The 26976-nt window shown below is 41.2% G+C and overlaps 2 protein-coding genes across 3 annotated transcripts in view; one reads left to right on the top strand and one right to left on the bottom strand.

The window, feature by feature from the left end:
• homer3 (homer scaffolding protein 3) overlaps positions 1 to 14755 on the bottom strand; it is a 49216-nt gene extending 34461 nt beyond the window's left edge. Inside the window, exons 1-2 of one of the 2 annotated variants that reach the window (XM_022738673.1) lie at positions 14335 to 14755; positions 11511 to 11556 (exon numbers count right to left, since the gene is read on the bottom strand). In XM_022738673.1, coding sequence (XP_022594394.1) covers positions 11511 to 11533 — 23 coding nt within the window. In that variant the 5' untranslated portion in view covers positions 11534 to 11556; positions 14335 to 14755. The remainder of the gene's footprint in view (positions 1 to 11510; positions 11557 to 14334) is intronic. The other variant, XM_022738681.1, reaches the window with a different exon arrangement.
• A 4460-nt stretch (positions 14756 to 19215) lies between these two features.
• Positions 19216 to 26974, top strand: ddx49 (DEAD-box helicase 49). Its single transcript, XM_022738764.1, has 13 exons — positions 19216 to 19452; positions 19963 to 20086; positions 20996 to 21081; positions 21492 to 21613; positions 22134 to 22321; positions 23371 to 23511; positions 23951 to 24026; positions 24480 to 24556; positions 24688 to 24785; positions 24963 to 25037; positions 25581 to 25669; positions 25907 to 25978; positions 26695 to 26974. Exons 1-13 carry the CDS (start codon positions 19338 to 19340, stop codon positions 26869 to 26871), a joined length of 1440 nt encoding a protein of 479 aa, XP_022594485.1. The 5' UTR covers positions 19216 to 19337; the 3' UTR covers positions 26872 to 26974.
• Positions 26975 to 26976: the final 2 nt, after the last annotated feature.

The raw sequence follows: 26976 nt of genomic DNA, 5'->3' as shown, positions 1-26976 counted from the left end.
GCTTCCAAGCATTCGGTCACTGCATCAAACTTCCCAGCTGAGTGTTATAGTGCATGAGTTATCATCTCTATCACCTTTAAAAGCTACTCTGCAGTTGCCCTTGAGAAAGGCCTTTTTAGCATTTATCAGGTGGAAATATGTAGTGGCTGATGGCAGAGTCATAAAACCACGCAGCTCCACAATATCAATGACTACAATTTTATGAAATTAGGAATTTAGCCATTTTTCAAGTTCATGAAAATAAAAACAAATGTCCTGGATATTATAACAAAGCTTTTCAGGTGGAAGAGTTTGATCTGATGCTCGTAAACCTCAATATATCTCACTGTCAGGAGGTAAAATCCTGCTTTAACCTTCAGACAAAAATCAAACACATTAATAGCACCATGAAAGCACTTAATTATATTCAATAAAACTAATTATCTGGCTGCGTAACAGATAACCAGGGCGTTAAAGGCATTAAGCCAGTAAGGCAAAATAAATAAGAATTAACATCAAAGTAAAATGGCTTCAATCAGGATTTCCCTTCTATCATATTCTCATCTTAATGAGAAATGATGATTGACTGCTCATCATGCTCCAGCCATCACAGCGGATCACACAGATGTGAATGTCCCATCACTCATTTGGCCTATCTTGACACTGCTCTGCGAAAAAAGCCTGTCAAGCTAATCAGCTCAGACAGGATGCATCACGTCAAGGTTTGATCATATGAGCAGACTAAAACTGGATTAAATTCCTCCTGAGGTGAGGGAGAGCAGACACTGCAGCAGCAGCAGCAGCAGCTCAACAGTCAAAAGAAGCCTTGTCTAAACTAATGCAGTGCAGTACAAGGAACTGGAGCTCCGTGTGCTACAGTGTCTTGTACTCTACACACACCTGACATGATTAATATGAAACAGTGTAGCCTTTAATTAAATCAGGTGCTGTGGGAGTGAAAGCGTAAATGACAGGGTAGAAGAAGACAGCTGTTCATACATGACAGCTTGAAGAGCTGCTGGAGGACACACAGTGAGTGCAAACAAGGGAAAAGTTAAGCTGCTGAAACCCAACTCAACTCAACCCAACATTTCTAAACCGAAAGGTTTCATCAGCACCATCAGCTGACTTGTTTGCAAAGCTAGAAGACGTACTCAGATCATTGTTTTACAGATAAATAACATCACCATACAGTATATGATGTTAATTCTTGAGCTTGGAAACAGCAGTCGACAAAACAATCTCAGAAAAAAAGGTAGTAGGAGCTGTTCGGTGCGTTGACTTGTATCACACAATCTTCCTCAGAAGATGGTGATGGACTCTGCCTAGTTTCGCAAACTGTTTTTAAAACTTCAATTTCTCCCACATTTTGGCTTAGAGGTCGAGACTGAAAGTGAATTCTTATCCTTGAACATCAGTTGATGAAAAAAGATCAGAATAATAGATTTTTAAAAAAAACACTAAACGAAGAAATCAAGAAAGAACTCAGTCTCGACTTTTAAGCGAACATGGACATCTTGAACATCTTTAAAATGCTCGGCAAAGCTGTCAGCTTTCATGAATGAGCAAACCACACTTTGCCAACACATAAAAGTAGTAACTTGTCATCCTCTCAGATAAATAGACCTAATCAACATTTAAACATACATTTTTATGCTGATGACACAATTTTGTTGTTGTATAGCTTTGATTCCCAAGTTTTTCCCCAATGGTACGTATATCGCTCCTGCTGACTTTAACAAATATTTAGGATTTTGTCTCAACAGTAGACTGTCCTCCAGTATCTGCATTCAACACACAATATGACAATTAATAATCTAACTCAGCGTTCTGTTTAGAATTAAAGGCCGTCTGTCTCTTCAGGTAACTTTTATATCTGCACTTGACTACTGAGACATTTTGGACTGTTTTAAGTTTTCCAGTAGCCTTTCAGCAGTTAAACCCAGTCTATCATACTGTGTTACGCGTCATCACTAATGACTCCTTTCATACTCATCGTTGCTCTGAACAACGTTAGATAGACTACCATCCATCGCCTGTTAACAATAAGGGATTAACATTTTGATTTTCATCTATAAAACCTGCAAGTGATCTCACATCTTTTACTAAACATCTTACTTACTACACTACATAATTCAATAGTTAGCTCTACTCTTGACATTACTGACTGGTTACGACTGGAAAAACTGATGTGATGTTTTTTTTACTACTGTTTTGTTTTATTGATAATATTTATTATTGGTAGTGAAATGTGCAAATGTGAAGATCAAACGTGATATTATATATGGGCCCCAGAGTGGCATGTGTTACGTATTACATGAATCAAATCTTTACTGATGTATTAACAAGCAGAATCTTAATTTGTAGCTGGTTAAGATGGAGCTCATTTGAACTCATTTATGATCTGTTGGGTTCTTCAATCTATAACAATCCATTGTATTTAGAGGTTAATCATATTCTTTGTGTGCAAGTTACAGCTCTCTCAGTACAAGATTTCCCTTTGAAATGAAGTAGAAGCAGAAAGACTTAGAAGTATAGAGAGTAGCATAAAATGGAAATACACTGAGTCTAACACAAAAAAGTAAATGTGTGTAGTTGACTTCCCACCACTGCTGCTTTGTGATTGTGCAGCAGTGGGCTGAGGGGGACCCACCTCCTGCTGTGAGCCGGGAGTCTGAATCCAGTGAGGGGTCATCTGGATCTGTTCTTGTTAATCTATTCCAGGTCATATGTACATACAACCAACCACCCACCCACCCCTCCCCCTCTTTCATAAACACTCACTGCGTCTCATCCATGCATGGGTGGAGAGAGAACTGTGTTCAGATTACAGCTCAGTAATTAAAAGGGTCAGAAACATGATGACTTCATATCTGTTTAGGTGCTACATCACACTGCTTTTTGCAGGATTAAGTCAAAACTACAATGTCTGTGTATTTGTATTATATGTATTATGGGAAAACAAGGTACCACCAGGAAGCATTATGATTAACAGCACTATTAAAGACGTGATTGCAAATTGAAAATGTATTTCATAATTTGAAAAATTTACCAATGAAGAGAAGGTCAAAAGTTAAACACAGCAGTAATAAATGTCCCAGCCTATGTCGTCACACTGAGTTCCTCCTTGTTCTCCTAAATCATTTTATATGAGAATTGGAGCTGCAACTGACAATAATCTATTATAGATTTGTAATTATTGTCTCCATAAATTATAGCTTGGTCTTTAAAATTTCAGAAAATAGTGAAGAAAAACACATCTGTCACAATTTTCCAGAGGCCAAGGTGACTTTTTTTTTTGTTTGTCTTGTGCGAACAACAGTCCAAACCCCAAAGATATTCAGTTAATCACACCTCATAAGACAAATTGAGAAGCCGAGATTAAGTGTGCAGTGTTTGCCATCTTGCTTGAGAAATCACTTAAATGACTGGTTGATTATCAAAATCATTTTCTCTCGATCAATTATTTACTTGAAGTCACAAGACAATATATTTTTTTAAAGTATCTGTCTATGTTTTTAGTGCCTAAACTACAGATCTGCTAAATGTAGTTACCTGAGAATCTTTTTGAGAGGTGGTTTTCTCACAGAAACTCTGACACAACAGCCTGTTACAAAACTGCTTTTTCATGTAAGGAGAACAGCTGGCACATTCTCCTTGGGATCTTTTTTTATTTTTTATTAGTATTCAGGGTCAGAGCGGAGTAGACAAAAAGAGACAGACAGGCAAAACCTGGGAGACACCGGAGAGAAAGCTCTGCTGGGATCTGAGCCCAGGCAGCCAGGCCATCTGGGGAGCGGGGCTGAATCCTCAAGTGTGATTCAAACCTCTATGGGCACAACTACTTTTCATGCTTTCCTGGGACATTTTATCTCCTTCTCTGCACGTCTTTGTATTCAGCAGTCTGTCGCAGGGGGCCGTCACCACTGGATCATCTGATGATTTTGATGTGGTGCCAACAGGCGGCTTAAAAACGACACTTCGCCTCAAAGAAACTTCTGAAAGTTTTGCCTTAAGAAAACCTTTACTTGATATTCTGCCATTGTCGGAGGATGGAAGAGTAAAGCAGCCGAGTCTGAGCTGATGGCTCGAAGTTTTAAAGGTTTCTTTAATCCACTAACCATCCTCCGCAGCCCCCATAAAAGCACAGCAGTGACACCAGACAGAGGAGGATGCACACAGCCCTGAGGCCATCAGCTCCACCCCACCCTCATGATGAATTAATTGCCTTCAAGCATTCAGATGACTTTCAAGGATATGGGTGTACATCTGATGAAATGTCAGACTAAGCCAAACAAACAGCCCTTTTCCTCCTCCAGTCTGTCTCTTAGAGAGGCCTCTGCTGGGCAAGCAAGCTCCTCCTCAGCTTCACATTCATACAGATGAAATAATTCCTCTCTGGGACAGGAAAATATTACAACGGTATTTGGCTGCTGCCTGCAGCAAAGGCCATAAACAGGGGGACTTCTATGATAGCTCCATCTGGACGAGCTGGAAGACAGACAGTAGGAGGACTGAGCTTTCTACACAGAGCCATCAGAAAACAAGGAGGCTGTACTACATTTCCTCTGAACTACGTGGCTGCATTCACTGCAGGCTTCCGTGCTCTGTTTCAAATTACTGCTTGGACGTATTTGATAATGGTTCATTAGCTCCTGTAGAGAAATCCCATCTCGTATACTGTAGATGTAAACCGACGGTGATGTAGGAAAGTCACGTGCTGAGTTTAACTAGATCAAGGCAATCGTTTTTGAATCAACCATCTATCATGGAAAGGCTGCCAGTGTTTCATATTATTCACACTGCTGTTGAATCAATGGAAAGATTTATTTTAACTCACATTTTCAACCTGAATTGAAGGCAGCGTGAGAATCAGGCGCGGAGGACACATGAATGAGCCAACTAAATGGGAAACAGAACTGGAAAATCTATAAATGTTCTGTAAAATGTCTCAGCGTAGTTTCCTAAAGCACCAAGTGTCGTCTTCAAATTTCTGTTTTTATTCAACCAACTGTCGAAAACAAAGATATTCACTTCACTACGATATCTGACAGAGAACAGCAGTAAATTCTCACAATTGAGAAGCTGGAAATGGGAATGTTTACAGCTCTATGTCTTTTGGAGTTTCAAAATTTTGAACATGGTCTGAAATGGATCCTTGCTAAAAACCAACCTCAACCCAAATGCAACCCAACAGACCCCAGAACAATTAGACTCGATCCAAAATGTGGTCAAATAGACCCACACGGAGAGAGACAGAGAGAGAGAGAGAGAGAGAGAGACCCCCTCCCCCACACACACACTGACAGCAGTGTGACTTACCACCATGGTCAAAAATTTCAGTAACATACACATCATTTCTCCCCCTGCAGTTCACAGTTCACACTCTCTGTCTGCCTCACAAGTCACATTTTCTCCTCGATGATTATATCACACCATGTGATCAGAGCTGATAGCAAGCTCACTTGAATCCACTTGAGCGTCACAGATCCTGACACACAGACCTGAAACCAGTGGCAACACAACAGGACCCTACCCAGACTCAAATCAGACTAAACTGATCTTTAACGTGAGCTCCATCTGCACTGAAAAGCTAGAAGAAAGGCTTTAACTGTGTCTTCATCTACATGTCTGTGGATGCAGGAGAATCAAGTGAAACGGCTTTTGTACAGCGATTCATACCGAAAGTTAATAATATGTAAGTTAAGGCTGTTGTCCAGTTATGACCACACAGCACGTGAAATAAAATGAATCATTTGGGAAACCTTCATATGTGGTGTGTGTGAATAAAAACAGCATCGTGTTGCTGTTGTTCTGGAGTGACTGTTGTTCATAAAAGACGAGACAACAACCGAGAGCTCGAGCAGCTTTTCGAACAAGTTCCAGCTTTACCCCCTAAACCCAAATCACCGACTTTCAAACGTCACCAGGAGGTTGTGAGGGCGCCATGACTCATGGGAAAGCAAATTATGTTAAGTGGACAGAGACATTTCTGTGGACAGTGTGAGGCTGATATTTCAGGAGTGTTTGTTGTTTGCTCTCTATTCATGAGTAAGACAGTTCTATTGAGGTAAATCAACATATGATGAAGTCAGAGACATAAAAGTAAATAGTGCTGGTAAATGAAATGTCTTCTGACTTCTTTTCTGATGCTCTATTGCACTCATTTTCATTTTAACATCATAACGCTATGCATTAGGGGTTTTATTCAAAAAGCAAAGTCTGCAGACTTGCAGTTTCAGAAAGTGTGTATAAAGGGCTAAAAAAAAATCAGCCAGAGATGCCCTGCCAATTTCACAGAAGGACGGCCCTTTGAAGGATGAAATCAGCACAAAAACTGTCACTTTCAACACCCCCATACTGAGCTCAAGTGCTCCCAAGAAACACAGTTTTCAAGGTATTTGGCAGGTAGGTTGTTGCAAGCACCTCAGGAGAACTTGCCACAGTTTATTCTGTGGATTTAGATTGGTGTCTTCTGTCTCTTCATGTGATCCCAGACTGACTCTGTCACATAACATACACAAGATCAAGAATGCCCATACCAGGTGTATTATTAGTCATTTTTAAACCATTGTAAGTTGGGTGAAATTTGATGTCAAAATGAGAAAAAATACTTTCACTTATACCCGTTTAAATATTCCCACACTTTGATGCTGATATCTCCATTTTTGACAAGTGTACAACCATAAAAATGAAGAAAATGCTCTGTGGCCCTTGGGATAGAACGTTTTAAAACATATTTCTTGTTCATTGTCTCGCTGCCTTCACACAGACACTCACATACACCACGTCTTCACCCCAACTCATCACTTTTTAATCCTCTCTTGCTGCTCCCTTTATCTCTCTTTTAACCCCAGCACCCATTCCCCACCCAGAATCCCTGATCTGTGAAGCTGCAAAGCTGTGAAACAGAAGCTGCATCCTCCTGTTCGGCCCTACGGTCAGACTCCACCGGTCGCTTCTGTAGTTGAGAAAATACTCCTCAAACTGCCAATAATGGAGCACTATAAGCTCTGTGGGCTGTAAATGGCCTAGGGGGAGAGTGAAGCTGTAAAACCCACTGCCAAAAATCCTAAAAGCCAATGTATCTCAGTTTAAATGGCAAATCAGAAAACCTGCAGACCGTCTGATATGGGAGGATATAACAAAGAGGTTAATAAAGGGTCACAGTGAGAGCATGAAACACCCCCATATAAAGATGTATGCAAATGACCATACACACATCCAGGTGTCCAGCTGCTGTTTCTCTCTTATCTCACTCTTCAACTTTCTTCATAGATTTGTAGGCCTTTGAATTTCTGTGACTTTCACTTCCGTGCATCTGCGAATCTTCAGAGAAAGAGAAATGTAAAAATAATGTTTTGGTTGGCTGAACTGTCTTTGTGCCAAAGACGCAGTAAAAAAAAAATGTCAGCTGATCTTGCATTTGTAGTTATGTGACCATGGAAGTGCACCACAGCGCAGGACAGTATCATTTCTCCCACTGGAAAAAAAGAACTAAAGTTTTGATGCTCATAATCTAAATATAATGTTATTCCAAGGTCAAGCTTGAGTTTCTTCTCGGCTGTTAAACAACTTTCACTCACAAATCCTGTATTTAATTTAAGGCTGAAACAATTAGTCTATAAGTCAATTGGTCAAATGGCAGAAAATTAACAGTTATTTTGATAATATGATCATCTTTCATCAAGCATAAATGCCAAACAATCACTGACTCCAGCTTCTCAGCTGTGATGATTTGCTGTTTTTCCCTGAATATGTTTTGTTCCCTGAGCACAAAGTCATGCCAGTTTTAATATCTCACTATCGCAAATCACAAATTTGCCTCACGGGGTTTTACAATATGTACAGAATACAACACCCTCTGTCCTTAGACCCTCAAAACTTCAGCAGGGAGAAATGTAAGAAACCTCAGTTCAAGGACAAGTTCATCATCATTCATCCTGTCCACACTGACTGTGAAGAGATCCCTTATTAACTAGATGTTAATGTAAGTAATGCAGCATTCTTTCAGTTCAAGTTAAGATGAATCTTCAGTTAGACTTTATCGTATAAAGTGGGTTTTTTTTTTTTAGTTAATTTAAAATGTCCTCTTTTCTTTTCAACAGACAGTGTTTCTTTGCTGAGCTGCAGTGAAGAGATAGTGACACAAAGAGGGAATATTTCACTATAAGACTAAAAGACAAGGACTGTCTGGTCAAGGACTTATCCCTGATTACTTAAATTAAAATCACTTTAGGAAGGGATGATCTCTACACAGCCAGTGTGACAGGAGACCAAATGTTTCAATGTGAGAATTATTTTAAGACAAAGTTGAAAAAAAAAGAAGTGAATCTATTCTTTAACTGAGCTGTCAGCTTTGCATTATTGCTGTTACACTGGAGACGTAAACACAGACTGCACATGGTCTGATGACACTTTATTTCATTTCCATTCCTGCAACAACTTCATATCAGATTATCAGATATTCAGATTCAAGTATCTTTCCAACTGAGAAGAGCAAAACTTCCAACAGTTGTATAATAATCCTGAAATTATCATAAGAAACTCATGTTCGGCCTGTCAGCTTGAATAGCAAGTGTTGACCCCTAAGCTTGTGTTTGACCTGGTTTCTGCATCCATCTGAAAGGAGTCAAATTCATTCTAAAGGAGAGCATCACGTTTCCCCCTCTGTGCATTAAGACAACACACAACTGGAACTCTACTGTGGTTTCACAGCCCCCGGGGACTTTAGGCTTTACAGAAATGGGAAAAGCCCTTTTTTCTCTTTGTTGCTCTGAAAGTATTTCTCCTTTTCAGGTTCTACTTCCTCTGACCTCCTTGAGCCGGCGGCCTCGTGTCCACATTCCTGAGCAAGCGAAAGTGTCTGGCCCAGTCGGGCAACATGACACGCTACAACTACATACCAAAATAGCACAGCAAGGGGAAACGCTAACTCACACTGTAGCAGCTCAACAAGTCACCGTATCTGCAGCACGAACCACAACCTAACACACGCACTCTGGCACAAAGTGAGGAAAGCTTTGGAGTAAAACAAGGATTATGGTTGTGAGTTTTACATTCTCTTTGATCAGACGATGTTGACCAACTCACCATGCATCTCTTTGCTTCTCTGATTTACAAGAACACACCTCACCACACGACCACAAGCCTCTATAACTGCCAAAACATTTGGGGGAAAAAAAAATGCTCTGGTTGTGTTTAAACGACAGCACGGCTCTTCACTTATCTGAAGGTCGGCTCCTCTTGCAGGAGTCGGAGTGATAAACTTACTGCTGTCTGGGTATTGTGAAGGTGACACAAAGCCAGAGTGCTTTCTGTATTAACGATATGAAGGTCAAGGAGAGACAGACAGAGACAGAGACAGAGATAGAGAGAGAGAGAGAGAGAGAGAGAGAGAGAGAGAGAGAGAGAGAGAGAGAGAGAGAGAGAGACAGAGAGAGAGGCAGACAGAGACAGAGATAGAGAGATAGAGAGAGAGAGAGAGAGAGAGAGAGAGAGAGAGAGCTGATCTTTCATCTCAGTCCTCCGGTGGCAGTTATTCACTTTCATGCCAATAAAACACAGTGAAATTAAGTGAATAGAGAGAGATACGACTGTTTATTCATTCAATTGCAGATGTCTCCATAACAGCAATTAAGAAGGCCCCCCACCCCACACACACACACACACACACACACCAACACACACACACACAACAACACATCACACACACACACACACACACACACACACACACACACACACACACACACACACAGAGCAGCTGGTTTCTCCTCGGCCAGTGGGAGGATGCAGACGCAGAATACTTTTTTTTAAACGGTGTGATGCTGCAGATTAACCGATCGTGATCCCAGTGAAACCGAAGCGTAGTCGTCGCCTGTGCTGTAGAGGGAGGCTCCACCGAGACGTTACCACAGATTTCAAGGTTCAGGGACTAGATCAGCATTTTTAAGGTTTATTCACTTTAGAAGCATGGAAACAGCTCGGTTCAGCTGTTCGAAGGAAACAGTTGAAATTACAATAATAAGCCAACTAAAACCTTTCATGTTCACTAATGAACATGTTAAGAATCATTTCTTTAATGCACACACAAACATGATAAAAAATGATCATTTTGCAGTTTTAGGGGAAACTGTGATCTATTTTGTGGTGAACTACTGGTTTTTGTCAAGAATGTAACGCAGCTCAACTCAGTTTGAGGTTTTTACATTTTTACGTTTTTACATACAAAGTCTAAACTTACCCAACCGGCTGTAGCCGCAGTGTTGCCAAATTAGCAACATTCTTGGTATATTTGGCCACTTTCAGGATCCCGTCAGCGGCTTTTCTTTTCAGTCCACAACCCAAAGATATCCAGATTAATATCGTATGTGACAAAGAAAAACACCAAATATTCACATTTGAGAATCTGACACCAGAGAATATTTGGCATTTTTGCTTTAACTGTTTATCAAAATAGTTGCAGGTCAATTTTCTGTCGGGTGAATAAACGGTGCAGCTGTGAAATCTAAACTCCTCTCCCTTGTGGAGAGTCACAGCAGTATCTCTCGGCGAATGTGCTCAGAAATGTGAATGAAGAATGTTTTAACACTTCTTTTAGTTGATGTGATACTCCACCTTTTCAGTATCAATCTCTGGACGGCTTAAAAGGCGACTGAAAGCTGCATTTTACAGCACAAACCCACTGTGGGTCAGTGGAGGTATTGGCTCTGTCGTCCCTCTGGGATTTCCATTTTGTGATGTTATACTTTGAATCCACTTCATGTCAGAGGGAAACGCTAGATTTCACACTCCACTGCATGTGTTTGACAGCTGTGGTTATTTCGAACATTAAGGTTTGGCATGCAAAACACACCAAGATCTTGCAAAAAAAATACAATGCACAACAATCCAAAAGTATATGGAGCAGTTGAGCTGCAATGGAGCAAGTGACAGGAGGACGATGTGATGAAAGAGACACCAGGCGACGACAGTTAGAGGAGGAGATTGTGCTGACAACATCTGCACAGTATGACAAGCATGAAACCTCCGCTGTGTGAATCAGATCTCACAGTCAACAGTACAGCTACGGTTTCCACACACACTGAGGGAGGATAAACATCATGGGGACGTGATGAAGGTGGATTTTGTTCGGAAGCAACTAAATGATTGATGACGTAGGGATGGGCGTATTGATCCCCAAAGTATCAATAGTACAGATATTTGCATTTATGCACAAAAGCTCTTTCTCAGTTTCCTCATGTAATGTTGGCTTTGCATTAAAAGCTTCCCCATTTGAAATTTGACAGTGATTCCTACATTAATGTTCAGTAAGTTTTACACTTGCCTTGTAATTTCAGCCAAATGACATCTACTGTAAACCCACCACACTAATTAAATATGAATAAATACCCCGGTCTTTGCCGGCATTTCTGCAAGATTTTGCTGATCTTAGGTATCAATAACAGTGATCTGATGCTCAGCATCATTGCGTATCGCCCATCCCTGCCATGCAGAGCCACAACACAGACACAACGGGGTGTTTGTACCTCTCTCGATGTAGCGGGTACATTTTACAGCTCGCAGACAACTCCTCTGCAGCAGGACGAGAGGAAAGAGGATCCGAGTTACAAAGTGAAACAATGAACCTGTGGAGGTTGTTAGACATTATTTAGGGACACTCCAATCAAGTTTTATTCCCTGATGTGAGTTATTTAAGTACGGAGCATCTGCTTATACCCACTGCCAATCCAAAAGTGAAAATCTTCTACACAGCTGCACAGCATGCACTTCAGTTACGCTAAAGTTTGTAGAAACCTGTAAAAACCGATATAAAAATAAACAATTTCAATATAAAAACACCAACCATGTGAGACAGTCAAAGAATAACGCTGACATCACGGCTCCACTTAAAGATGGCGCCTTAACATAGTGGTCACACTGGAAGCTTTTTGAGGCTGCCACATTAACACCCACATTGATGACCCAAATACTGAAAGTAATCAAGAGTCAAGAAAATGGCTCTCCTCCAAATGTGGCCAAGAAATGGAGCTAATTAGGAGACACAACCTCCCTCATCATCCCATAATCAATCGCACATTATTTCATGGTGCATTCAGGTGGCCCTCTTTAACTACTTGCAACTTTGTATCGGCGTTAAGTTGGTCGTAGGTTTCTGATGAATATGGAACTTCACAGGATGAACGACAACATTTTGTTTTGTCGGCAGCCTGTCACAGAAAAAAATTTCCGTCATATCAAATTATATGTTCGATTTGTACATGGACCTACAGGGGATCGGATGATATGGACAAGTACTTTGAGACAAGGTGTTCACAGCATGGGAGCAGCACCTGTGCAACTCATTTTGTTTGTGGACATGGAAGTGGCTGTTTATCAAGATTCTCCCACTGTTCACTGTCTGTCAAGAGGGGAGAAGAGCTGCAGGCCGTCTCTGTCAGGCATTACTTAAAACCAGGTGCTTTCTGGTTTTTATTTGGACAAGGTGATTGGACTCTGCTGCCTTTTTCGCAGCAGACAGCGATGCAGCGTTGATGCTCAGTTAGGGCATCAAACACATGACATCGGAAAACAGAGCGGTCGTTTGTTTCAAGCCTAGTGTCAAACTGGAAGCTTTTATACTGTCACGGATGTTGCACAGCAGGTCCACGTGAGTGCTGGCGCGCCACTGACATCATTTGAGGGGGCGCACAGTCCAGACCTGAAGCGCTCTACGTGTGGCACAGTGCCAGAACGACATCCACTCTTTGTGGTGTGTCCCAAACAGTCTGCATACAAATGGGACACGGCACACAAGTGGTGCAATATGATGGAGAATGGAGAGTTAAGAGTTTGAGTGAAGTTACAAGTTGCTCAAAAGATCCATTCGTTGAGACAACTGAGAGTTTGGGTGCTCAGGTGCTCAAGAGCTGCCTGCAGTCACTTCTCAAATACTTAGTACAAACAAAGTTCGTCAGTCCTTGTAGGTTTGGGACATAGAACCAGACTGAGAGAGAGACGGTTTCAGTTATCAAGCTTGTGATGTCAATTTGGAAAAGGACTCCCTGAATGCACCATCAGTTTCTGTGTCTCAGGTTCAGCTTGGCCTTAAGGACATTTGAAGGACGCATCACTGTGGACGGTGTCCAGTGAGGGATCCACCCACTGGTTTGTGATGCAGCTGTGGATGCATTTTGGACAGTAAACAGGTGAGCACCAACATGATGCTGCATCACTGTGTAGTTTTACTGGTCTGGAAAACTGTGACACCTTCAGAAGTAGTCAAAGTTTTAAATGAACAGACTATAAGATCGAAATGAAACAGCATTAAAACATGTTATGGTCTGATAGCGAAATGTGTATCACAACCTTTTTTAATTTCCCCCAGAATGTAAATTTCTTTTCACTGTCACTTTGAAAAGGGAGTATAAAAGTAGAGTATAAAATTGCAAAAGTGTATTAATAATGGTCTTTGAATAAACATATCAGCCAAACCTTAATAAAGATAACAGATACACTACTGTACTATGTCACTACTCTGACATAGAGGGGGGCGGCGGACAGCAAGGACTGGTAATGTGAGGAGGGCTCAGGTGTGTTTTAACCAAGCTGAAAGCCTGCATGTATAATTCATCACACACACACTCACACACACACAGTTAATGAGACTGAACACAGCTTGACACCAAGAGCTTCTCAAAGCAAACCCACCACCCAGAATCCTCCTGCACAACAATCATCCTGGAAGCGGTCCAAGTTCTTTGCTCTGTGTGTGTGTGTGTGTGTGTGTGTGTGTGTGTGTGTGTGTGTGTGTGTGTGTGTGTGTGTGTGTGGCTGATTCAAAGAGCAGAGAACAGGAAATCACAATAACTGAAGGATGAATGAGTGACCTGTGTGTGTGTGTGTGTGTGTGTGTGTGTGTGTGTGTGTGTGTGTGTGTGTGTTTCATCACATGACCAGTAAAAATGTCACAGTCAATTTTAACTAAACCGTCTGTGCATCAGGTCAAATCTAAAACAGCCAAGATCTCTCAACGTGGATATTCGACCTTCTGACGGCCGCAGCTGTCATTCAGACTTCTGGTGAAACTGGGTCAGGCTCTACGGTTCACAAATAAAAGATTTTGTATCGGTAAAATCCATCAGAATGTAAACAGAGCACACAGCGCGGTGTCACATGGGAACTGATTCTGGTTGACTTCTCCAAAATGCTTTAAAGCGAAAAGAAATTGTGCTGTCTAACCGATCAAACCGCCACACGCTCAGAAGTCACCACAAAGTTCACTTTTGAAGCTTTTCGCCATTTGAACAAATCGGCTCCAGTCAGCAGGAGTGAACGAACATTGTACATTTCAGACACAAATCTCCAACTTACCCCATGCTCCGAGGATCTGGATGCTGTTCTGAGGAAAGATTCCACTCAGTAACTCTTTTTGTCCTTTTCTCCTCGGGCTCCAAACTAATTATTTTTTTCCCTCCAATCCTGGACGTAAGTCACATTTCTAGGGGAAAAAAAAAAGACAAATCACTTCCGATTCCAGATTCTCCTGTTCCCCCTCCAACAGTACTCCTCTCCCCTCAAGTCAGTTGTTGTACTCCAGCCCCTGCTTGCCTTCCTTTGTCCGCGGGTGTCCACGGCGAGCAACACCGCGGATCTGTCGTCTCCGTGCGTAATTACGCACCGTGAAACCTTTTGGCTCTGCTCTGCGGGCAGGACAGACTGAGGAATGTCGATGAAAGTCGTGCAGCAGAGTAGTTATGACTCAAACCTTCTCCGATACTTGTGCTACGCTCCCCTCCCGCCTCTGTGCCAGATCACACTGGGATCCCATTCAACTCTCTCGGTGGGACCGTGGAGCCTCTTCAGCGCCGCCTGATGGCCACAATGCAAACTGCAACCCAGCCCCCTCCCCCTCCTCCTACTCCTCCTCCTCCTGATTCCCACTTAAATGTCAGAATGTGAAACATAATATGTGGAAATGGCCTGCGCACGGTCTTAAAAGCCCCCTCGGTGCGTATTTATGAGCTACAGCTCAATAAAAGCTTGAAACATCTGAAATGAAGTGCAGAAGCCAAATGGCTGTTTACAACAAAGCTTCAGCAAACAGTCAGTCAGATGTACAGTACAATCCCGCAGCTGTCTGCGTTGCTCTCACGTTAAACCAGACAATATTCAGAATAAAGCTTTTTATATGTCAATCCTATCAAACACCATGATGTATAATCAAAAGGAAACGTTAAGTATCTTCCTGATGATGGGATAGGAACAATTACAAGACTGGAAATCGGATTGTAAAAATACCATAAAGGTCGATAAACTTACTGTGCTACATTTGCTACAGGGATATTATGTATTCATACAATGAGCATATTCCATAGCAATGATTATGTCATCAAAAGCCTGCCTTCATCTCTCTGAAAGTCACATCATATTAGAGATACTAAAGGTATTTCTTTAAACAGAACTTTAATGAACCTGATTAATACATCAAACCTGTTTCTAAAATACTGCATCAATAATCATGTTCTCACTCCTGAACTTCCTCTTCATGGTTTTTCTGAAAACTGACCCCCCCCCCTTTTTTTTTTTGTTTTGAAGCCATTTTAATTTTCTTCACAATTCCAACTTTAACGTTAGTTTGGTCAAAAGTATATATGTGAATTCACACACATGGACATATAAAATATAAAATCATATAAAATGAATGTATAAAATGCCATAAACTAGGGGAGGATTCTGAGTTATTTTTGGTGTTTTTGGAAAGTGTAAAACTTTCTTGGAGTTGCTAATTGGTTTTAAAAAAAAAAAAAAGAAAAAAAGACAAGACACCCATTTATTTCTCCCTATTAAAGCTTCACAGACTTCCCTCTAAAACTGGTGAAAATCACATGGCAACATGCTTAGAAAGAGCTGCTCTTCACCTCATTAACTCTTGGTTTGGATTCATCGCTGATTTAAAATAAAGCTCTGATTTGCATGAGTATGGGCTGAGCATGGGAGAGTGGAGCATCAAATGTAGTGGAAGAGCGATGGGAGCAGCTCCTGTGCACTAATGGTGCTGCTCAGTGGCCTGTTACAGCAATGCAGCTGACTGCTCCTCTGTGCTGCAGGGAGGCAGCAGGGAACATCAGATCTGTGCCTTACATGCAAACAACCCTCGTGTTCGTGTAGAAAGACACTTCTCAACCGGTCCGAGGCAGTTTGCAGCACAGCTGGACGGCCTGGGCAGGACAGAGCTGAACCTCCAGGCCTCTGCCTGTAACACGCATGGCATTAATCACCTCTGGCAGCCCTGTGTGCGGACACAGATGGATCTTCACGGTGAAGATTTCTCTCCCTTTCCAGTCAAGCTGTGGCCGAATCAAGCGCATTGTATCTTCTTCACGCTCACTGCGGCAGGTGGGACACAAAGACAAAAACCTGGCTGCATGAAGAGACAAACAAGGCATCATCTGCACTACAAACAGAGTCTAGACAGAGATTCAAAGCTCAAATGGTCACCATTTCCAAAGAAGCTCTTTTGAATTTAATCTCAATGTCTGAACTTTAGTTTGAGAAACAAAAGTACAATAAAAATCTGCAGTTTTATTTAGTGTTAACTGTTGAAAACACAAACATGTTTATTGTAAGCTCTGACATAAAGGCGTAGAAGCTGAAGATGAAAGACACTGAGACAGGAACAGTGTCCTTTGGCATTCACCTTTTCAGTTTTTCTGACATCATGGTTCATGAATGCTTTTCAGCTGTCCACACTCAATTTTCAGATGTCTCGATCAACCTGTGAACGCATCATTCCAGTGCTTTGAGCTGCATTATCTCCCTTTGTTAATATAACATTTGGGAAATTAAAACCTCATCCATGATGGTGCAACAGTGATGTGTTAGTCCTGTTAGTTCTGTCCTCCAGGATACTCTGTATTTACCTCATAAGAAACAGCATGTTTCCTAATAAATGCAGGAAGTAAGGAAAAAAACAACAGCTCAGTGTCTAACATCCAACATCCTGGATGAGTTTAGTTCGGCAGTTGAAAAAGAAGCATAAAAATCAAATCAATAAGGAAATCAGAGGTTTGGAGAGAAGGAGGTGGAACTGACATTTACTTATTTTATTAGTGAGCAAAAATCAAAACATAACAAAATAGCCACTGAAACGTTCCCACCATAAAATCAACAATCTTTTCATACAAACTGTTGTCATACCATTGTTGTGTAACAAGTGTCAACATTACAGCTGAGCCTGAGCCAGTGTATCTCTATAAATCCTGAAGATCTGTCAACATGTGAGGTCATTCTGTATTTCTTTTCTCCAGAAGCAGAAATTTGGATGTGAAACTTCAACAATAGTTTATAACATTTATCCAATCTGACCCCTTTAAAGCCAAATTCTTGGTATCAAAGCCAAAGTGAAGCTCTAACTACCAGACCATGAATATTAAGTTGTCCTTTTTTTCATTTCAGAACATTAAAAGCATAAATGTTGCAACTTAAGAAGAGGGTATTAAAACTGAAACATCCTGTTTCATGTGTGTGTGTGTGTGTGTGTGTGTGTGTGTGTGTGTGTGTGTGTGTTGATTGAGACTTTGTTAAAATCAGAAGGTGCTTCAGCCTCAATGATTTCAGCTCAGCTGGAGGAACGAGACTCAGCGCCTGAGCAGCGGGAAAACACAGAGAGCTAGTCAGAGCGCAAGGTTTAAGTTCAAGGCTCACAGGAGACTGCTTCAGATAATTGCTGAATAAAGCTCAGTGACATTTTCAGGCTGATGCAAAAATTTTCATGGTACAATTACGAGCTGCATTAGCAAAAGGAATTCACAGGCTAAAATTATGTGAGGAGAAGATTAAAAAAAATATGATTTTTATGATTTTTTTCACATCTTGGTGGTCATTAGTCACATGGGGAACACAGACCATTAAATAACAGCATGACTCAAATTTGATTTGTCTGCCACATGGAGTCTGTTTTACCTTATCATCAAAATATGAATGCTGAGACTTTAGGAGGCAATCTCTGTCAAATGGCTGAAAGGCCATTTTCATAGTAAAAAAGTACACAGAAGAGCAACTGAGCAATATAAATGTGTCTTTTACATTTCCTTTGCCTGAAATATTTTAAATGTAAATGTATCACAAATACAACAATTCCTCTGGAGTTTGTGCGACTTTCTTATTATAATCTGTCTCATCCATTCATGCAAAAGGAGAATCTTCATTCATCATATGTCATCAATAATGTTAATGACATATGATATTATCCATACCGATCTATCAGTGTAGGTGCTATAGTCAGGAAGCAAGGAGCAGGTCATGAGTGTCCAAACAAACTGGCAAACTGTGTGCAGATATAAGGAGGTGATCAGTAGGTAAGCCGGCTTCAGGACTGAGCCTGTGATCCTGTGGGTGATGACAATTTGGCCCCGAAAAAGCCTTATGCTTTGATTTTACTGCTGCTTGTGGAATAAACAAAGCCAGATCGGATTTAGAGTAAACAGTTGTGTTATTCTGGGTGCCCAGTGTTACATCATAACATGTGAGCCATTAGCTCTGATCAGGGCTGGATTACCAAATTACAAAAACTGGAAATTGTCCCAAAGGCCCCAGTGTGTGAATGGTCTGTGGTCATTTGATTCCTTGAATTTTATTTTGTGAATATGCAGCTTTAAATCACAACAATCTCAACATCAGCTGAATTTGAAATGATAAGAGCCTATAAATCCAGTACTGTTACCTAACTCTGATGCCCTGTCTTGTAGAGGGACCCCGGGCACCAAACACTAGTTTTAAGGCCGGCTTTATTTTAGCTTATGTTGTGCTCAAATAATCTGTTCAATTTGCATGTTCAAAGGTGCAGAATACACACACAATGCAGATGAGAGGTGGCGGTGGGATTGTCAGTGGGGGACAACAACTCGTTTTTGCCCCAAGTGGGTTGATTAAGTAGATAAAAGGCTAGTTAGTTTATCTAATATTGACAGGCACGGTGTCAGGGCTCTGCAGACAAGACATGACCTACACAGTGCACACTATATCAACTTATAACATGTGACCCTATTCAAATACTAACCTATGTAAACTATGGGGATTGGGGAAGGCTCGTGGATAGATCACATGACGGTGGGATCAGTATTTCTGAGTATTTCCAACAGTGACTACAGTGCGTCAGCGTTTGACCAGCAGAGGGCGGCAGCACGCACCTCCACTCCGCCAGCCTGCAGAGGAAGGATAAGACGTCGCGTTGTTGACGTAGTAATACGGCGACCGTCGATTTAACGCACGAGGATGTTTTACTGAACATTAAAATAGAGTATTTTGGTGGTTGTTTTGTTTTATACTCTACACAGAAATAGTCCCCAAGCCTCGAGGAAGGATACAAATCAGACATGGGTGACTTTTCGTCGCTGGGGCTCTCAGACTGGCTCATTAAGCAGTGTAAACAGCTGGGAATCAACAAACCCACTGCTGTCCAGGAAAACTGCATGCCAGCTATCCTAGAAGGTAAGAGAGGCTGTGTTCAATCTTCAGGTTGAAAACATATCACCTGGCTATCTACCTGTCATGTAAATATCTTACTGACTACCTTTGAACAGCCGGATCAACAGTTCAACCAGTGATGCTGATCTACATTGAAAAATCTATCAAATTAATGTTTAGGAGTTATCAGTTAAGATAAAAAAAAAACACAGGAAGAAGCTAAGTACTCAAAATTACTTTCGGCACGTGTATTAAACGTGCTGACACGCTGTTACTTACAGTTAAACTATGTTTTTAGAGCTGTTTCCTTCGTTTTGTAGGGAATGGGAGATCCGGAATGAAGCTACTTTTCCATAATTCTCTATCATGAAATACACAGTAGAGGCTGCCAACAAAACTGTGTAAAATGAAACTAAAGGTGGACATTTGAAAATGTGTGGCATTAAAGTCTTGCCGAATTTACCTAAAAAATAAAAAAAAAAACTCAAGATAAGAAATATTGATAATGATGATCTTCATTTCTTGTTAACACAGGTCGGGATTGCATGGGCTGTGCCAAGACTGGAAGTGGGAAGACAGCAGCGTTTGTGCTGCCAGTGCTGCAGAAACTGTCAGAGGACCCATATGGTATCTTCTGCCTGGTGCTCACTCCCACCAGGTCAGTGCGCTCTAGTGTCAGAGAGAAAGTTTGGAGACATAGCTACGCATTTGAGTCCAATGCATTTACACAAACATATACACACTAATGCAGCAGCTATTAGTTCACGTGAGCTTCATTGTTAATTTATAGTTGTTTCTTTTTTATTACTGGTTGTGACAGATCATGTAACTTCATTGGAGTGTGTTAAGAGTAAATGTTTTATTGATCCAAAACATCAGCGGTAAAGAACCGGCTTGTGTGTTCTTCAAATAAAAGTTCAATGGCTCTTTGTCCTATACTGAACTGTCTAAATAATTGGTAAATGGACTGCACTTATGTAGCTTTTCTCGGCTTATCGACCACTTAATGTGCTTCACACAACAAGCCACATTCACCCATTCACACAGCGCTTTCTACTACACATGCAGCGCTTCTACCATACATACACACACTCATACACCGATGGAACAGCCGTCAAAGGCACTTTGGGGTTCAGTATCTTGCCCAAGGTCACTTCGACACGTGGACTGGAGGAGTTGGGATCAAACCATAAACCTTCTGATTAGTGGACAACCTGCTCGACCTCCTGAGCCACAGCCGCCCATCAAGAATATAAATACTCAGGTCTTTGGTGTGTCAGATACACATAAGCCACTGATCCTTAATATAGTTTCTGAGATATAATGAGTCTTATTCCAAACCACTTACCATACCTTAAAGTTTATCAGTGAGGATTTCAGCACAGACGATTATCATTTCTGCCCACAAGGAAAACAAGACTATTTTCAAATAAATCTTTTTCCATAAAATCTATCATGCATGTGTTATTGATATTTAAGCTAAACGAAATATAATTGTGAGAAACATTTTTAATATATTCCCTCCCATATTTTCAGGTGATAATGTTGTAAATGTGATGTCATGCAGGGAGCTGGCCTATCAGATCGCTGAGCAGTTTCGAGTCTTGGGGAAGCCTCTGGGTCTGAGGGACTGCATTATCGTCGGCGGAATGGGTAACTACACACATCACTGCGGGCAGCTTTCCTTTCTGTTCATTCAGCAACTACAACACAACCAACATGGCAACAGACTCTGGGGAATTATTTCTGCATAGGGCAAGATTTTTTTTCTTGAAGAATCTGTCTGTTTTTTGTTTTAGATCTTGAAAAAATTAGTCTATGCACTACTGTGTTCTTTGTGAAGTTCTCCATGTGTGCATATAACTCACAATTCCCACAAATATATTGTGTCTACATGAATATGATCCCGTGTAGCCACACACCTCTGTTATGTTGCTTTGGAAAGCCCATGGTTTGAAAACTGTTGGGTGGCACAGCTGCTGCAGACACACAAAGATCAAACACAAATAGCACACATACGCCTCTCCTGCGGGCTGATGTCATCACTGCTGTGTTACTGACAGACATGGTGAGCCAGGCCCTGGAGCTGTCCAACCAGCCACATGTGGTCGTAGCGACGCCGGGCCGCCTGGCCGATCACATCCGCAGCTCCAACACCTTCAGCATGAGCAAGATCCAGTTCCTGGTGAGTTCAGGAGTTTTTTTTTTTTTTTTGCTTTAACTCGCACATTTTGGATTTGTACGTCCATGTTTATATTTAGTAGATTAAGCAAATTAATACTTGTGAATAAGCAGTTGTTAATGTCAAAAAGATTCATAAAACAGATGGATCAGCATATACATTGTTAATTTCTTTTAATTTGCTCATTAACATTAAATTACTTAGGTGGCAGGATTTGTACAGGGTCCTTTAAAGTCTGGACAGTCTTGAAAAATAAAAACAAATTAAATCCAGTGCTAAAATATGGAAGTTTGAAAGTGTCTTTTTTAGAAATAAAACAAAACTTTTAAGATAAATAAACTAAAAGTCATGAAAATTTGTATCAGAAGAAACTAATTCTATGGTTGTAATTCTTATTGTTCACCCACAAAAACTGTGAACAGTCTCAGTTGCATGTTCTTTACTATACGTTAAAATACCTTTTAAAATCCACCATTTCTTCTGCAGCTAACTCTTACAGTTATTGTGTTTGTGTGTTTGTCAGATTTTGGACGAAGCGGACCGGCTGTTGGAGCAGGGCTGTACTGACTTCACCAAAGACCTGGAGGTGATCATGGGGATTTTACCAGCCAAACGGCAGACGCTGCTGTTCAGCGCCACGCTCACCGACACGCTGCAGGAGCTGAAGAACATCGCCATGAACAAGCCTTTCTTCTGGGAGAGCAAGTCAGAGTGAGTAACAACAATACTTAGCAAAGTGTCGTGGAAAAGACAGAAAGACCCTACAGGTACAGTTTTGACTTGACAGTATAACCAGAGATTGCTGCTGTTTCAGACTTTGTGTGCAGAGGAGTGAACTTTTGTATTCGTAAATGTCAGCCGATCTTAAAGAACGGTCAGGGTCAGATTTGTGTTTGCGTCTCAGTCTATGCCCCAAATCTCACGAGTTACTCATCAAACAGGAGCAGCAGCTTGGAAGCTCAGTTTGAATCTGATCTGAGGCGCAGCTAATGACTGAAGTGCATCTTTCGCACAAATGCCTTTCGAGGTGAGGGAGGGTCGTGCAAATAATGGGAGGCAAAATGTTAAGTGTGGTTGACTGAGCATTTACTGCCGTTAAAACGATTTACAGGGTTCAGATATGCAGAGATGGCAGGGTCAAACATGCTCGGATATACATGTATCAGAGGGTGGTGATGTGGGATAGAAAATGTAATGAGCCTGTTTTCTACAGCAATACCAGTTTCAGCAGAGAGAGAGTGAACACACCATAACACAGTATGCAGGAGAGTCGCAATGCAAACAATGTTTTTTTCCAACAGAAAACAAAAAGCAGAGCAGGAGTTCGTGTGTGTGTGTGTGTGTGTGTGTGTGTGTGTGTGTGTGTGTGTGTGTTCGTTACATTCGAGCTTGATTGAGCTGCAGTGTGGTGACTGCACTCCTGTTCATTCATTATTTGTGTTTACTTCTCCTATCAAAGGGTCTGACGTGGCTGAGATAAATTTGGCTTGTGTTATGAAATCAAATTAGTGATTTGACCTCTTCTTGATTTGGGCAGTTTTCATCTGGCTGAACATGACCACGGCACAGACATAGTTGTTTTGGGGTTTTTTTTTAACCTGCGTTGCTCTGTTTCCACATTTGAATATTAAGTCAACCATGATTGGGTCATTACTATGAGGGACAAATCATTTAAACATTCCCATAACGTTATTCAACCTGGGCCTGAATCCGGAGTGTACACGGAGGGGTGAATTCATCAATCCTAATGTTGTTGGCAGGACACGAACAGTGGAGGAGCTGGACCAGAGGTACATCCTCACTCCGGAGAAGGTGAAGGACGCCTACCTGGTCCACCTGATCCAGACGTTCACTGATGAGCATGACGACTGGTCCATCATCATCTTCACCAACACGTGCAAGTAAGAAGCCCAGAAGGCCGTGTGCACTGTGCGCACTGTGCGCACTGTGCTGCTGTGCGGTCTAGTGACTCTAATGCGATGCAGTTTCCAATGGAAGCCTTACGGCCTTCATGACACTTATAATAGTTTTCTGAGAGTCTGCCAGTGTGTTATTAATACATGCTTACATACATTGGATTGAAATTTTGTCCGCCTTTACATACACATTTGTAGAAGTAGTGAACTAATTACTGTATTAAAAATAATGCACCTTTTATTGTTAAAAGCTGAAAAGAAATTTGGCAAACAAGCTGAAAATATATATTTTTTTAATGTTTTAGAATTAAACCCGGAGTGTGACCAGTAGCCAGGGGTGTTGATTTGGTTTGGTTCACATGAAAAAGCATAGTTGTCTCACAAAATAATTCTAGTTCATAATTTTTTTTTTTTTTTTTTCCAGGAATTGCCAAATCCTCACCATGATGCTGCGGGAATTTAACTTTCCAACAATCTCCCTGCACTCCATGATGAAACAGGTAAGAACTTATTTTCACTCTAAACTGAGTCCATGTCTGTGACGGCGGATCAGGCTGCTGCCTAATCACTGAGAAGTAATATAGGCCTGCTGGAAGACAATTAGGCTCATGAGGGAGACACCGCTATGTTTAGGAGGAGTGACAGCTGAAGGAGAGACCGCACCAGAATCTGTTTTTTAACTGGTCCAGTTTGCACATACAAAGATTTTGACCTTGCTTTGTTGGAGAGAAAGGTTAAGACAGAGGTTTCCTCCAACGTGGCGGTGTGTCCTTTATCTCCATCCGTGCTGGATGTGATCATCGTATCCGTCCAATTAAAGGGACAAAGACAGAAACGTGAAGTGAGCACAAAGCCCCGGTGATAATGGAGAAACAGTTAGTGTAAGGGATTAAAGCGGATTATACCAGATGAATGGGCCTTCAGAATAAATGAGAGCTCTTTATCTTCTCCAGAAACAACGATTTGCAAACCTCGCCAAGTTTAAGGCCAGCGTCTACAAAATCCTGATTGCGACAGATGTAGCTTCCAGGTAAGAAGCTTTACTGAGCGGCTGCGTGTCTGGCCCACTTAAAATTTTATTTACAATTCTTATCAAAGTAGCCTGACAGGCTGCAGTCGCGTCGAAGTTTGACATCCTTTTGTGTTATTCTTGACGCGCAGGGGTTTGGATATTCCGACTGTCCAGGTCGTCATCAACCATAACACCCCCGGCCTTCCCAAGATCTACATCCACAGAGTCGGGCGAACAGCAAGAGCAGGTGCGGTTGTGGTTGTTTTTTGGAAACTTTCCTAAGTTAAGTTCCCTATTGGTTTTTTTTTTTTTAAGTGACAAGTTCAGAAACGCCAACACTGATCCTCCAGCGTCCTCTATGGATGACTTACTCGGTAGAATTACATGTCTAAAATGAACGTGACTACGTTTCCTTCCTCTGCAGGGAGGAACGGAGTGTCCATCACACTGGTGACACAGTACGACATCCACCTGGTCCACTCCATCGAAGAACAGACTCGTAAGTCACCTGGTTATAAAGAACTTTGTGTCTTTGGTTAGATGGACTCCAACGTCAGCTACTGTAGGGTTTGGTGGCTGCAGGGTGAACATCTGGTTTACTTGAAATGAAGCTAGTAGTGATGCAGCATTTAGCTGCACAGATGGTTCAGATGGATGGATTGTATGTTGTTAATGGTTATGGTCTGGAGGGCATCAGAGACCGTCAACGATGTGATGTTTCTCAGACAAGTTAAAATCCCTCGTTAAAAAGTGTGACTTCCTAAGCATTAATATGGCAGATACTTGAAGTTTGTACTACTTGCTTGCTTAAATAGAAAGAGGTCTAATGATATGTCACTGCTCTTATATAATTTTTTCAGTCAAAGGAGAGATTGCTTTGTGATAAGATCCCAGGAGAGATATAGACACATTACAATGACCCATTTGAAAAAGCTGGGAAAGGTCCTCAAACATCCTCAGCTCAGGCGGCTTTTACGAACACTAGTTTCAGCCCAGGTTCAAGTGTGCCTGTTAAAACAGACTGTCTGTTGTGTTTCTACAGAGACAAAGCTGAAGGAATATCCTGTGGAGGAGAAACAAGTCCTGAAGATCCTCACGCAGGTCAACGTGACCAGACGGGAGTGTGAAATAGTACGGATGACTCTTCTCTTCATTCTCAATCTTCTCTTGGTGTTAAATGATTGTTTCCACTGTCAAGACTAAATAAGTGATGGATTTGTTCCATAATTTAAACTATTTTAAAAACCACTACTCCTTTTCCATGTTGACTGACTGTAAACCGTTCTCCAGTCATGTCTATTTATATTTTTCAAGTTGTGATGTCGGATGTAATTTTTTGATTGTAATTCCTTTTTTTCTGTCGTGTAGAAACTCGAGTCAACAGACTTTGATGAGAAGAAGGAGATCAACAAGAGGAAACAGCTGATCTTGGAGGGGAAGGCAAGTTGGTTTCTGTCAACAACTAAAATGTTTATTTTTGGCTCAAAGTCGGGTTTAATGTGTGAACGCAAAGGTCAAGTTCAATTTATTTTACAGGTCCCATAGGCCCCTGTCATTTCCTAGAGAGGAACTAATACATAACTGTAAATTAATGTTAAGGTTTCTGGAAAGAACAATCTAATTTGGTCTTCATTGCAGGGAAACTGGACACTGGATTATCTAGAGTATCAGTGCACAAGGCAACTAAACAATGTGAAATTTGTCTACAGGCAAGCATACAATTCAAGAAACATGGAAAACAAAGTGTGATTGTTTACTGGGGTTTAAATTGAGTCCTTTCAAGGAAATGCATTTGGAAATCAACATCTGCTGATAAACTCAGAACTAATGAATTAGTTTGTTAAAGAAAACTTTCTAGGAAATGTGGAAGTTACAGACCTGTAAAATAAAGCCTCAAATAAAGCTGAGTCTTATGTGGTACCCATGTGTGCAGGGTTCCTGGAATATACATATTTTGATTGTTGACTTTTGAGACTGACCATAATAACAATGAGTCAAATCTTGACAAAGTGCCCTGTGTAGAAAAATTCATCTCTACTTATTACAATGGTACAAGTACTCTTGATTTTCAATGGGGCCTGTCCTGCAGTGAGTTAGGAAACAGGTTTAATGAAAAATGTCCTGTTGCTGAATGTTTGATTCAACTGCTGTTGCAGGATCCGGACCTGGAGGCCAAGAGGAGGGCTGAGCTGGAGAAGATCAGGAGCCAGAAGAAGAAGTTCAAACAGAAAATCCAGGAGAGCATTCAGAGACAGAAAGATGCTCAGCTGAAAAAGAAACTGATGAAGAGAAAACAAAAAAAAAAGAAAAAAGCCGTGCAGGCAACAGCGTGAACTTCACACTCACATACTCATGTGTATATACTAGTTTTATTACTGTGCAATATTTTCATATTTGTCAACATGTGCAAATAAATTTAAAACCATTAAAAACAAATG

This window comes from Seriola dumerili, unplaced genomic scaffold (assembly GCF_002260705.1).
Source record: "Seriola dumerili isolate Sdu_G_001 unplaced genomic scaffold, Sdu_1.0 BDQW01000002.1, whole genome shotgun sequence".
NCBI classification, from domain to species: domain Eukaryota; kingdom Metazoa; phylum Chordata; class Actinopteri; order Carangiformes; family Carangidae; genus Seriola; species Seriola dumerili.
This window is presented reverse-complemented; position numbering and strand designations above follow the sequence as displayed.